Below are 15,230 nucleotides of genomic sequence, written 5' to 3' on the forward strand. Positions count from 1 at the left end.
AAAAAAAAAAAAAAAAAGAGCTTATATAACTCAATATCCCTCCGAAAACAACCCAATTAAAAATGGGTAGGAGACATGAACAGACATTCTTCCAAAGAAGACATCCAGATGGCCAACAGATACATGAAAAGATGTTTAATGTTATTCATCATCAGGGAAATACAAATCAAAACTGCCAGGAGATACCATCTCACACCTGTCAGAATGGCTAAAGTCAACAACACTAGAAACAACAGGTGTTGGAGAGGATGTGGAGAAAGGGGAACCCTCGTGCCCTGCTGGCAGGAATGCAAACTGATGCAGCCACTCTGGAGAACAGTGTGGAGATTGCTCAGAAAGTTAAAAATAGAACTACCCTGCAATCCAGCAACTCACACTGGGTATTTACCCAAAAACTACAAAAGCACTAATTCAAAGGGATACATGCACCCCAAAGGGATACATACAGCAGCATTATCTACAATAGCCAAACTATGGAAACTGCCCAAATGTCCAACCATGATGAACAGATAAAGAGGTATATGTCTACGTAATGGAATGTTACTCAACCATAAAGGAAGAATGAAATCTTGTCATTTTCAACAACATGGATGGAACTGGAGGATATTATGCTAAGTGAAATAAGTCAGAAAAAGATAAATACTTTATGATTTCACTCATATGCAGAATTTAAGAAACAAATGAGCAAAGTAAAAAAAAAAAAAAAAAGAAAGAAAGAGAGGCAAACCAAGAAACAGACTCATAGCCACAGCGAACACACTGGTAGTTACCAGAGGGCAGGTGATGGGGTGGGGTGAGGGGACATGGGGTAAATAGGTGGTGGGGATTAAGAGTACCCTTGTCATGACGAGCACAGACTAATTACAGAATTGCTGAACCACTATATTATACACTTGAAACTAATATAACACAGTATGTTAAATACACTGGAATTAAAATTTCTAAAAAGAGGCATTGGACTGTTCACAAGTAAAATTCAGGACAAAGTACAGGCAAAAAAGGTGTCACAGTACAATGGGTAGGGACTGGAGTGGCGGGTTGTGTCCTGTCAACTGAGGGCCACAGCCCTCCCCTTTGGAGAAGACTATCAACTCATAAAGTTGTCATGAGGATGTAAAAGGACAATTCGTATGTAAGTGCCTGACATTCAGGACGTACTCGGCAGATGGTAACTACATTTCAATACATGTATACTCATCTACATACATTTATCATCATCCAAGAAATGCAATGCATTCAGCCTTGCACCACTCGATTCAAGAAAACACAACTGATGCCACAGCCACCATTACTCAACGTACTGAATAATGACCTCACGGATTTCAAAGCTGTGCCTCCAACTCCAAGAGTATCCATGGGGAAGGCCACATGGCCACATGGAAGCTGAATTGCAGAGGGAGGTTATGGTGCTGAAGCACCTAGGCAGGAAAATCACTAACAGTCCAGGGTTGGCTATCAGGAGGTCACAGGGGATGTCACACCAAAGGGCCCATGAGGACATCAGTGCTCCAGCTTCTCCATCACTCTGTGCCACAAATCCACGGCTTTGTGGTTCCACACCTGCGTCATGTTTCACGCCTCCATGCCTTCCTTCCTCTGCTGGGAAGTATCTTCCCACATCCCAGTCCCCTTGGCTCACAGAGGAGCCCTGACACCCAGCAATCAAGCTACGGTGTGAACACTCCGGTGCTGGACAGCTCCCAGCTATACCAACCACCTCTCCACCACAAGGCCACCAACAGAGAGGACTCTCCCCTAAAACCTGACTCCTGAGCAGCCTGGGTGGCTCAGCAGTTTAGCACCGCCTTCAGCCCAGAGCCTGATCCTGGGGTCCCGGGATTGAGTCCCACATCGGGCTCCCTGCATGGAGCCTGCTTTTCCCTCTGCCTGCCTGTCTCTCTCTCTCTCTCTCTCATGAATAAATAAAATCTAAAAAAATAAAAAATAAAAATAAATAAATGAAACCTGACTCCTTGTAACTTCCATCCACTGACAGGACCTTAGTCAAGAAAAAGCAGCTTATTTCCCTTCTGCCCTGACCTCACTTCAGGCAGCATCCATGCTCAAGATTCACCATACCAGACTCACAACCAGCTTAACCAAGTTCTCCTGATGTGTCTCATCAGTCACTGCCCCTCTGAAATGCTGGCATCACGACTGTATGCAGTACCCCACATGGCTGGACCCGAACACATGCTTACTTGACAAGTCGTCCCGGTGACCTTGCTGCCTGCAAATGCTGAAGTCCCCCCAGAGCTTCAAACTCTAGTTCAGATGTCTCCTATGCTCCTCAGAAACAGTGATCTCTAATCCTCCAGAAGCCCTAAGGGGTATCTCTGCATGGATGTTGAATGCTTATTTTGTCTTCCTCAGTGTGTAGAAACCAATTAGTGGAAGGAACTGCCAAAAGCTTAAGTCTATGGGATAAATACCTGAACTGAGAATGATTAGGCAATAAATACATTTTTCAAATGAACAGGAAAAAAGTAGGAAATCTCCTACTTGAATCGTTGCACTCCTTGACTCAATCCCCAAATTCCCAGTATTTCACAGAATAGAGATTAGTACCAACACAATCAAACACGCATCATTATAACTGCTTTCCAAAACATTCCACAGAATGAAAATTACTGAGAAACCAGCTCTCCCCAAACACGATTCTGGTATCAAACACAGGCTTCCTTTCCTTTCCGAAAGACACCCAACATTTCATCTCCAAAGGCATGGCAGAAACCGAGAACGCCAAGCCACCGAGCAGACGGCATCTGCGCAGGACAGACTCACCTTCACATGGCTGGGGTCGCCTGGTTTGCTGCCTTCAGGTGGGTTCACGGGCTTGCTCTCCACTCGAGGCCTAACGACCTGTCGGAAGGGGCTGCACAGTGGAAAGCCACTCACACTGATTCCATCTAGAAGAGTAAAATTTTAAGATGTTAGCACGCAGATAATATAGGGTATTTTAAAATCTGTATTCCTGAACTTGAATTCAGGCATCAGTTTAGAACAGAAACCAGACAATCTTACATGTGTATCTGTAACTAGCTCAGTCCCCAAAAAAGACTGAGAAACAATGATCAACACATCATCACTGATGATCAGACCATAGTCCTGAGTTATCACTTGCTCTTTCGGTGAAAAGAAACCAGGGCTTCCCAAAGAAACCGAAGATGTTAAGTCAGCGGCAGGAAATGGACAGATGAGCCTGGAACATCTCATTACACCAGCACGTAAGGAAATGGACCAAGACTGGGCTGGTGTCAAAGGCCTCTGCACCCAACTAGAGGGGCTCCCACGGCTACAGAAGAGACAGTTTAGACTTGAAGATAGTGATTGCAGCTAATTGACGCTCTTCAACTAGGTTTAAATCCATAGTTAATAGGTCCAATTTAAATCCCTTTTTAATCCATGTGTTCATAATAATTTTTTTCAAAAAGTAAACAGCCAGCTGGGGAGGATAAGAATCTACTCATTTTCCTGAAAACTGGTATACAAAAGAATCAAGCATTTAAAACTCCATTTCTTATATGCACTCCACAGGCTCAATACAAATGATGAGGCAACATACATCTTTATAAAAGTATTCTAACAAAATGAAAAAGAAGTGATAAAATTGGCATGCTATTTTACAACCCTTAGCCCAGGATTTATCGACCTCAACACTACCTGAGATGCAGGGCTGAACAATCTTTACGTTGGGGTCTGTGCTGTACATACAAGATGTTCATCTGCATCTGGGCTCTACTCACAAGGTACCAATAGCAACCTCCTCTCAAGTGGTAATAGCCACAAACTGTCAAATGTCCCTTGGAAAGGTGGGGGCAAAACTGTCCCTGGTTGAGAACCACTGACTGAGGCAATGAGAGTGAGCAAGTTCTAGTATCACAAAAAGAGAAACAGACAGCCCCGGTCTCTTGATGTAAAAGCACAAGACCACCACTGGACTTGCCAGAAGGATCAGAGATGAACCTGATCAAGCTTCTGGATCCAGCTACCATTTTCAGGAAGCGCAGGGGACAGAAGGACAGGTTAAGCCCCACCCACAAGTGTGCAAGCAACAAAACCCATGCTATGGAAAGCTCTTTGGGTCAGATGTTCCCAGTTCTTCCACAAATTACAAGGAAAGAATGGGAATACTTGTACATTAAGAGAAACTAAAATTTGGGCAAGAATAAACCACTCTATCTAGTTTACTAAATTACTAAACACTCAGGATAGTGCTTCTGTTGGGGGTGAAGATGGGGCATGTGAGAGGATACTCAGCCAGTGATGCTCTAGCTTTGATTCAGGTGATAGCTTGAACAGCATTACCTTGTACAACTCACCAAACTATGTTTTATATCATTTTCAAAATCATTTTCATTTTTTATTTTTTTAGTTCCAGTGTAATTAGCATACAGTATTATTAGTTCCAGGTGTACAATATGGGGATTCAAAAATTCTCTACATTCCTCAGGACCCAAGATACATGGACCCTTGATTCCCTTCACATATTTCACCCATCCCCCCATCCACTTCCAGACTGTTTCTAATTTCACAATAAAACGGTTTAAAAACACAAATTTTTTTTCAAAAACTTTTTAACTTATTTTTAAAACAAAAGATTGTGTCAGGATTCACATCGTAGTGTGCCTAGCTCTATTTTCTGGGACACAGTTCGATTTGCAAACAAGTCTATTTGAATTGAGAGGCCTGAGATGACAGATGTCTTAAATATCTATTACTGGAAGTGAGTTCCCAATTAGCCAACAAGACCCCAGCTGAATTAGAGTTATTTAACAGTCGTTTTATTATTTAAGAAATAAAGAGATTGCACCCTGCCAAAATATATTCCTTGTCACCCCCTACTCTGCCCCATGTTTCTTCATCTTTGTTTCCAATTCTCCTCCTTCTGACATCCATCTCTGCGTATCCCAATGTCCCAGATTCTCAGCTCAAATGCTGCCTCTTCCACAATGTGTCCCCCTAGTCACTATGGCTGAAAGCAAGGACTTTTCCTCGGAGCCCAACACCTTGTCTACCCCACAGCCCATGCTCTCTGCATGTACTCCTAGATCCAGGAAGATGGGCCCCATGGCGGGGCCACAGGTAGCAAGTCAGAGGGGCCACAAGCTTCTACACCAGCAGGCTGAGTAATCTATACCAAGTTACTTAACCTCTTTGAGCTTTAAATTCCTCATCTCTAAAATGAGAACAACTAGGACACAAACTGCACGATTGTGTAGAAGAATGAGTTACTACATATGAAATGCCGGTCACAATGCCTGGAACCTGGCAACTGCTCGACAAAAACAGCTCTTGCTATTAGAGCACGTATGCACGTCTTAGACTCCCTCCTGGACTAAAACTCCTTGGAGGCAGAATTCTCATTTCCCTACGTATCCCCCAGTCTCTAGCAAGTCATAAACACTCAGTAAATATTAAGGCAATGAATTAAGTTAGAGCCAAATGTGACAGTCCATTTACACCCCACATTTACCAAAAATCCCATCACCCCAAAGTCGTACTCCACCATCAAGTCCTGGTTAGCTGAAATCCCACGATGCAAAGCCCTAGCCCACAGCCCTTAGAGCTAAAGGAGCCCCTCACCCCCCTCTCCCAGCACCACAGGCACCATCAGAAAAGCTCTCTACCACACTATGGGGCCCATCTGCAAGGGCACTAGCATTATGAACACAGACCCTGCAAACCCTAACCCACACCTGTCAGCAACCTGCCCTACGCATGAGGTCAGATGGAGCCTGTGAGCGGCGCAGTGCTTATGGCCATGGTCTCTCAGTCCCTAGGCCATCCTCTGCCTGGTGAAGGCCGGATGCCCAGAAGTATTTTAAATGCTGTAAGTCTCACTCCAAATCACACATTCACACACAGCCTGGGACACGGCATAGTGTGCTCTTCCCTGGGGAAAGTTCCCATCATCAGCAAATTACACAAATGCCACTGGCTCCCAAAGGACACAGATTCCTTTTTGCCCTGGCAATACCAGTCCTTCTTCACACTAACATAACACTAACGTCTCCATTTCTGCAAGTGGTCCAGAGCCGTGGACTGTAGGGGAGGGTGCAGGAAAGCCAAGCTCTCCTCTTTTCCTTGCACCTTCTCCACCCAGCTGGTTTTGGCAGGACCAGCGGCGGCCCTAATCCAGCCACAGGATGGAAGCATCCCATCAACAGTATTTGATCTAGACAGAAGAGTCTACGGCCATACCACCCTGAACGCGCCCGATCTCGTCTGATCTAGACAGAAGATACCAGAAGGGTCACACACAGTCTTTGTATGAGATTTCATCTGCGAATTCTAGCGGGGAGAGGCCAGGGGTGGGAGTTATCTCCCTTTGAATTGTATGTTATGAAGACATAGGTCTGGGGCCTTTACACAGTCATCCTTCCTACCACATTGACAGAATCTGAGCAAATCATACAACCCTCTGAACCTGTGTTTTCTTGGCTCAAAAATGGGAACCAATTCAAGAGAACCCATGAAAATACAAATCTGCAATGTCTTCAAACTGGAAGGATCTAGGACATGTACTTAGCAAAAAAAGTTGAAAATTACATCTGAAATTTACCTCCTTTTTGGACACAGACCTCAACTTCAAAGAAACCTCAAAAACCTATAATCTTCTAGCTCAGAAAATATTACCAAAGTCTCTCTACAACTTCTTTACAGACTGTTCTGCCCTCTAATCCAACTGAAGATGAAAAAGACAGCCGGTAAATAGGAGTGGAGGCAGATGGGAGCCTTTGGAAGGCTGGAGGAGAAGCCCGCAGCCCAGGCAAGGATGGAGCTGGAGAGGAGGAGCAGCACCCGGTGTAAGGGAGGAGACGGAGCAACCCTCTCTCCCGCCAACCCCCCCGCACCACCCCCCCATGCCCCAGGAAGAGCAGCTCTCCAGCTGGGCTAGGCTGCAGGGGAGAAAATTCTGCTCCATCATTCGGGCAGTTTTTCTGCCAACACAGGCCATCACAAATAGAACACAGAACAGATTGGAATGACAATTAATGGGAAGACAGGACCAAAAAAGTTACAAACAGACGAAGGCAGCCTAGTAGGAGGACCAGAGTGGAGTGGATTTCTCAGGGTATTTCAGAATGGAATGAGTCTGCTGGATCACAATGAATCAAATTGAGCCTGAGAGAATTTCATAGTTACTGTTTATAGTGCTCACTTCTTCTATTAAGAGCATCTCTGTGGGCAATTCAGAAATACAATTTTGTATGCTAAAATAACATGCTCCTGAATTCAGCTGTATCACAACCACAGTGACAACTTAAGGGGTTGACAGCTCAAAGTGGGACCCGAGTGGCAGAAAGAAATAGCAGTCACAACAAACAGCTGTGGTGAGGGGGGTCGGTGGCAGTGTTCACGTGTGCTGGGCATGGCCTTGGGTCCCGGCACACACCATCAAACAGTCCCTCACTCCCTGTGCAAGGAGCATTGTTTTTCTCAACTCTGTAGATAAAGCTGAAGAGTCTGAGAACATAGCTTAGTAACACCACACGGCTCATCCAAAGCGGAGCCAGGACACAGGGCTGTTGGGTTTATGACGACCCAGCAAAACTGGGACAACACATTTCTATCCCAACTTGAGCTTCTAGGAAACCTCACCAGCCAGGCTGTTGTGCAGCACACCACGTACCTAGACACCTAAGCCCATCATAAGGAGCCTCACAATAGCTTAGCATCCATCTCCACCGGTGGATCTACTAAAGGAATGTGCCCATTTTTGCACATTTGCAAAAGAATCTAATGGTTAAGGCTGAGTGTAAGTTTCTCTTGCGACAAGTTACATGAATTAAGATGTGACTAGAACAAAATACATTTTCAAAAGCAAAGAAAGACAATGATATCCCAGTGGGGGTTTGTCAGTATGCTATTCCAGGTAGAATATATTCTGAAGATGCATTTTCATTTATTTTTAAAATCCACGGGTGCCAAAAAAAAAAAAAAAAGTCCATCTGCTTATCATAAAATATCCTCAAGAAAACCAAAGGAGTAGAAGCATTTGGCTCAGAAATTAGCCAATACTTATCCTCAATTTCCACAGAGAAAGCAGGGATTCATTCACTCAGAAAGTCTAGACTAGGCTTAAGGAAAGAAAATTCATGGAGTAGCAGTGGCCTTCATCTACCACTCAGACAAAGCTGTCCTCACACCCACAGCGGCCCTGCTCTGACGCTGGTCCCCCTCTCTGGAGGCTCCGTCTCCATCCCGAGAGGAGGCCTCACTCCAGGCCTGTGCCTTCATGAGTCTGAGGAACCTTCACATATGGGGATGCTTAATAACTACCCACGGAGTGCATGAGGGGCTCCCAGCTTGCTAGCCTAGGCCCACACACATGAGCTCCTTGGTCAGACCTACCCTCCGTGCCTTCCGTTTACCTGTGTGACACTCACATATTCCCACACTGCCACTCTAAAACCTGGTCTGATCTGAAAACTCCCACCTACTCCCGTGCTATTTTCTCTACCTGTCAGTCACCCATGTCTGTATCTTCCTTCTCCAGCTTCAGATCCCATGGGCAACCAAAGGTCATGAGACATCCTCTGTGAAGGATCAGATGGAAAATATCTGAGGCTTTTTGAGCTCAAGGTCTCTGCCCTGGGCACCAGCAGCTGCTTCCATCCATAAACACATGGAGAGGACTGCATGCCAGTGGCACCAAGACATGCAGCAGGCCAAAGCCTGCTGGCTGGACCACAGAGGGTGACCCCCTGTCTGCACCTACAACCCCTCCCTGGAAAGCACCCGTCGTTCCCCTGCCTGTTCTTCCTGTGAACTCATTGACGAGAACCCCCCCTCCAGGCTCACTCCTGTCACCTTCTCCACAGTGGTACCTTAAGCCTAAGGTCGATGGGGGGAACCACACACTGTGCCACACAAGCTGTCTTCAGACACATGACCACACACCACTGAGCAACCTCCCATATCCCCAGTCTTCCCTCTCCTCAGGAGTCACTACCACCCGCTCCCCTGCCCTCTCCCCCCTGAGAAGCCAACCCCAAGGGGAACAGAGAAGCACCTCGAGGAGAAGGGAGGACCAGCCCATCTCCCACCCACCTGTGTCCAGGACCACATTTGTGCTCCCTGTGAATGCCCTCCCCAGGACGGTCTGCAGCTCTGCTCCTCCTCCAGTACCAGAGCTCGTTCTTTTAACATCCTTACTGAGATGGAATTTAATAACCTGCAGGAGTTTAAAGTGTACAACTGGGGGAGGTGACACTCTTAAAACAACCAGTGTGACTGAGACAACAAACATACCCATCAGCTGCAAGCTTCCCCATGCATCCTGTGCCCCACCCCTCCCACCCCCGCCCCACTGCCGTCTTCCCCAAGCCTCCTCCCAGCCCCAGGTGAGCACTGCTGTCACCATGGAGGAGTTTGCATTTTCCAGAAGTTAATTCAGATGGAATCGTACACATGATACACCCTTTTCTGTCAGGTTTCTATCACTCGGCAAACTTATCTTGGACTGATCCCAACATTCTGCACATATCCACAATCGAAAAGAATTCTATTGAATGGCTCTAGCAACTTGTTTATCCATTCACCTATTCATAAACTTCAGTTACTTCGAAGGTTACTTCAAAGGTTACTTCGAGTTTCTGATTCTTACAAATAAAGCTGTTTTGAACACTTCCGTACAAGTCACTGAATGGACATACGCTTTCATTTCTCATAGTTAAACATCCAGGAGTAAATGGCTGGGTCATTTGGTAAGCGCATGTTTAATTTTCAAAGAAAGTTGTTAATGAGCTATTAACATTTGCAAATAACCAGAGGCCTCAAAAGAATGAGGAAGAAGAGACTCAAAAAAGCATGGGAAATTTGAGAAAGAAGATGGCATGACCTCAGAAAACAGATATAGGCCTGCATAAATGTTCATTAAGGAGCACCTCTGAAAGTCAGGCACCACAGACAACCAAGGGACCAGGGTGTGGTTCACCATGCAGCACACAAGGCACACTCCGTACGAGAGAGTCCATCTGTCCCTCCAGGGGCAGGTGTGAAATCCACACATAGCAAGGCCTCCTCACGACACCTGAGGTACAATGTGCCTCAAGAGCCAATTTTCAGTAAGGTCCTACCTTGGAGCCTGCTGATGACAATCCCCTTTGTTGGAAAGGGATAACACTTGAATCCCTGGCCAGAGAGGAGACCAACTAAGGTGGACTTTAAAACCCCGGACTAGTTCTGTTGCCATCAGGACATTACTGACTTTGTCCTCTAAGACAGTTAGTGGGTGAGACTGAAGCAGGGTACACTCAGCCCAAGATAAGGACACCCATGGCTGCTGGAGGCAGGGCCTGGACATGTGTCCTCAAGCGCAGCTTTCTCTACTCTGGACATCTTCAAGAGAAGTGAACACCTTCCACCTGTCAGCTGCCTCCATACTCTGCTGACAAAGACAGGCAGCTCCCCCATCAGCACACACAGACCCTGGCATGGACAACAGTGCCCTGCACTGACCTCTCTCCCAGACCAGAAGCACCTTGGAGACAGAAACTGTGCATCTTTGTCTGTACTTGAAGCATCTGTCACAGCACCTAGCAGATGGCTGTGGCATCATCCACGGCCCCCAGATCCCTCTGGCTGGGGCCTTCTCCCTGTGCATGCAGAGGAAGGTAATCCCAAAGGACCATGAGACAGGAGGACCTGGATTTGAATTGCAGGGTATTCCCTGTTTGTCCAGAAGCAGATTGCTGAAAGTGGCTTAGACTCCTAGAATTAAAGCCTTGGCTCTGCCCATCTCGGCCTCCAGCCTGGGGCCAGACCTCTAGAATCACAGCTCAACAGCACTGATAACCAAGTGCTCTTCTCAGGTTTCACTCTGGGCATTACAGCTTTTACATCTTGTTTACACATCTTATTCTATTTCTATGTTAAGACAAACACAAATAAACAAACATCATTTCTCTAAAGAAAGCCACAGAAATAGCTCAATTAGCGTATGTTATTTCAGGATCAAAAACCTGGGAAGGAAAACCAGAGTACTGCCAGTCTGAGATTGGAAGTAGAATGCCTTTTCACAAGATGATAAAAGGATAGCAGTGGTGTCCCAAGGCAAATAATGGCATGTGCTTGTTCTCCTTAGAAACAAGAAATTCAAAGTACAACCTGAATGTTATATGTGCTCTTCGCAGCAGTCTTCAAGCACTGAGCATCCCTGCAAAACAGGGAACGTCCTTACTTCTTCATTAGCCGAATCACAGAAACTACAATTCTGACAGTTTCCAGTTGAAACATTAATGTACAAAGTTATCAAGAGAAAAAGTAGACCCCAGCATCCCACAAAACCTTTTTGCCTCAACAAATTAGTATTAATACCTATGGGCAAAGTCTCTCAAGGACTAACTTTGTGTGTACGTCTCAAACACTCACTGTTCAAAAATATAAGTTGCCAGAAATTGCTTTGCTCTTTCTGCCACAAGGTTTTCACCCACCCCACCCTTTATTACCCACTTCAGTCCTGCCTTTTCTATAAACCTTACCTCCATCATCACTTTCAAAGAATAGCCTTCCCTGACCCCTTAAACTGTGTTCTTCCCAATGATATGGCCATAACATCACCACATTTCCTACTCAGCATTTAGCAAAGTTGCAATTTTTCATTTATTTGTAAAATTGCTGGTTTCTCTCACTAGACTTGTGCTAACAGACATTAGATAATGAGACTTTGAATTTAAAGTAATTAAAATCAAATAAAACTTCAGATCTTCAGGTGTGTCATCCACATCACAAAAGATCAGAACCACATATGGTTCATGGCTCCCCTATGGGGCAGCTCAGAACAGGACACTGTCCCGTCACAGAGTTCTGTTGGACAGCTCCTTGAGGGTAGGGACTGGATCTCATTTCACTCCTCAGGGCAATCCCCAGAGCAATATAGTACATGGGATAAAATGCATACCCCACAAACACTTGTAAGGGGAAAACATGTATTCTAATTGCTTACTGTACTCAACTATACAGTGCTTTATAAAAACCAAGGAAAAGATTGTGGGAGTCCCATTACCTCATTACAATGGAATATTAGTAGTTATTTCCATACTTAAAACTATGACGTACTTCAAATATTCTATAATATCCACTCCTTATTCAATATTTGAGTATCTAATGTGTATCACAACACTACACACAAAAATCAGCTCATGCGGCACCTGGATGGCTCAGTCAGTTAAGTGTCCGACTCTTGGTTTCGGCTCAGGTCATGATCGCAGGGTCATGAGATTGAGCCCTGCGTCTGGCTCTGACTGGTGTGGAGTTTGCTTGAGATTTTCTCTCTCTCACTCTCTTCCCACCCCTCCTCCTCCTCATGCCCATTCTCTAAAATGAATAAATAAAATCTTTAAAATAATTATCTCAAAAACTAGGCTAAAAGAGGTTAACAAAAATGGCCTTACTGGTGAATTCCAAACATTTAAAGAATTAATGCCAATTCTTCTCAAACTCTCCCAAAAACCTGAGGAGAACACTGCAAACTCATTTTCCTAGGCCAGTATGATTATCTAGATGCCAAAGTCAGACCAAGACCACCAGAAAACTACAGATCAATATCCCTGGCTGCATACAGATGGAAAAATCATCAATAAAACATCAGTAAACTTAATTCAATGGCACATTAAGAGGATTAAACACCATGATTCAGTGAGGGCCATCCCTGGGATGCAAAGGCAGCTCAACACACATGAGTCAATGAGGGTGATATGCCACAATAACAGAATGAAGGGTAACATTCGTAACATCTCCACAAATGCAGAAAAAGCATTTGCCAAATTCAAAATCTTTTCATAATAAAAACCCTCAAACTGGGTGTTGAAAGAATGTTTGTCAATATAACAAAGGCATATATGATAAACCCACTGTTCTCCTACTCGACGATGAGACACTGAAAGGCTTCTCCTCTGAGACGAGGCACAGGACAAAGGTGCCCACTCTCACACTCTTACTCAATACGGTATTAGAAGAGAAGTCCTGGCCAGATGGATCAGGCAAGATGAATAAAAGGCATCTGAATCAGAAAGGAGGAAGTAAATTGGGTTTATCTGCAAATGATCTAATCTTCTAGAAAATCCTCAAAACTCAACAACAAAAAAAGTTAGGTCTAAACAAATTCAGTAAACTTACAAGATAGTATACTAGTATACAGAAGCCAGTTGGTTTTCTAGGCAGTAACACCAGAAAAATAAAGAAAATCCCATTCATAATAGCAGCAAAAACAGTAAAATGCCTAGAAATAAATTTAACCAAGAAAGTGAAAGATCTAAACACTGAAAACTGTTAAGACTTTGATGAAAGAAATTGACGACATATATAAATGGAGATATCCTCTGTTCATGGATTGGAAGAATAGTGTCAAAAATGTCCATTCTACCCTAAACCATCTACAGATTCAATGCAATCCCTATCAAAACTCCAAGGCATTTTTCACAGAAAGAGAAAAGCAATCCTGAGGGGAAATAAAAAGAAAAAAAAAAAAAAAAAACTTGGAGGTATCACACCTCTTGATTTCAAACTATACTACAAAGCTTTAGTAATCAAAACAGTATGGCGATGTCAAAAAAAAAAAGGGGGGGGGATCCCTGGGTGGCGCAGTGGTTTAGCACCTGCCTTTGGCCCAGGGCGCGATCCTGGAGACCCGGGATCGAATCCCACGTCGGGCTCCCGGTGCATGGAGCCTGCTTCTCCCTCTGCCTGTGTCTCTGCCTCTCTCTCTCTCTCTCTCTGTGTGACTATCATAAATAAATAATTTAAAAAAAAAAAAGGCACACATACTAACAGAACAGAGAGCCCAGAAATAAACTCCCACATACACTGTCAACTAATATTTGATAAGAGAGCCAAAGAATACTCAAAAAGGAAGGACAGTCTCATAAATAAGCAGTATTGGGGAAAGTGGATAACCACGAGCAGAAAAACAAAACTGGAGCCTTATCTGACACCATTCAGAAAAAATAACTCAAAATAGCTTAAGACTTACACATAGGAATTTTAACAATGAAAATCCTAGAAGAAAACACAGGGTGAAACCACCTTAGCATTGGTCTTGGCAGCAATTTTTTCATAGGACACCAAAAGCACAAGCAGCCAAAACAAAAATGAGCAAATTAAGCTGCTGCACAGCCAGAGAAACAGCCAGCAAAGTGAAAAGAAAACCTACAGAATGAAAGAAAATTTCTGCTAATCATCTATTTGGTAATATATGAAGAACACATGCAACCCAATAACAACCCAACAATCTAAAAATGAGAATCCCTGAGTATTTTTCCAAGAAAGACCTCCAGATGGCAACAGGTATGTGAAAAGATGCTCTACATCATTCATCATCAGGGAAATGCAAATCAAACCACAATGAGCTATTGCCTCACACCAATTATGGCAGTCATCAAAAAAATAGGTATGGGGAAGCACCTGGGTGGTTCAGGGGTTGAGCATCTGCCTTTGGCTCAGGTCATGATCCCGGAGTCCCAAGATCAAGTCCCATTCCAGGCTCCCTGCATGGAGTCTGCTTCTCCCTCTGCCTGTGTCTCTGTCTCTCGCTCTCATGAATAAATAAATAAAATCTTAAAAAAAAAAAAAAAAGAGAGATGGGTTGGTGAGGATGTGAAGAAATCCCTGTGCACTGATGATGGTAACATTAAATGGTGCAGCTACCATGGAAAATAGCATGGAGACCCCCTCAAAACTTTAGAACTACATTATGATCCAGCAACGCCACTTCCGAATATACATATATCCTAAGGAAATGAAAGTAAGACCTCAAGGAGGTATCTGACTCCCATACTTATTGCAATATTAGAGCTGAGATACAAAAACCACCTAAATACCCATCTACACAGTAATAGGGTAAAGAAGATGTGGCATTTATACAATCCAACATTATTACATAAGAAAGAAAGAAATCTTGCCTTTTGCAACATTGTGGATGGACCTTGAAAGCATTATGCTAAGTGAAATAAGTCCAAGAAAGAAATACTATATATCACTTATATGTGGAATCTAAAAGAGCCAAATTCACAGAAATGAGAGAATGATGGTTGTTACCAGGGGCTGAGAGGTAGAGAAATGGAGAAATGTTGGTTAAACGGTACAAACTTTCAATTAGAAGATGAATACATTTGGGGCACCTGGGTAGCTCTGTGGTTGAGCCTCTGCCTTTAGCTCAGGGTATGATCCTGGGGTCCTGGGATCAAGTCCCACATTGGGCTCCCTGCATGGAGCCTGCTTCTCCC

The 15,230-nt window shown here is 44.2% G+C and overlaps 1 protein-coding gene across 1 annotated transcript in view; it reads right to left on the reverse strand.

Annotated features, from left to right (window-relative positions):
* Positions 1–15,230, reverse strand: part of TRAPPC9 (trafficking protein particle complex subunit 9) — a 544,505-nt gene that overhangs the window by 367,116 nt on the left and 162,159 nt on the right. Inside the window, exon 17 of the mRNA XM_072774632.1 lies at positions 2,785–2,909. Coding sequence (XP_072630733.1) covers positions 2,785–2,909 — 125 coding nt within the window. The remainder of the gene's footprint in view (positions 1–2,784; positions 2,910–15,230) is intronic.

Source organism: Canis lupus, chromosome 14 (assembly GCF_048164855.1).
Source record: "Canis lupus baileyi chromosome 14, mCanLup2.hap1, whole genome shotgun sequence".
NCBI classification, from domain to species: Eukaryota; Metazoa; Chordata; class Mammalia; order Carnivora; family Canidae; genus Canis; species Canis lupus.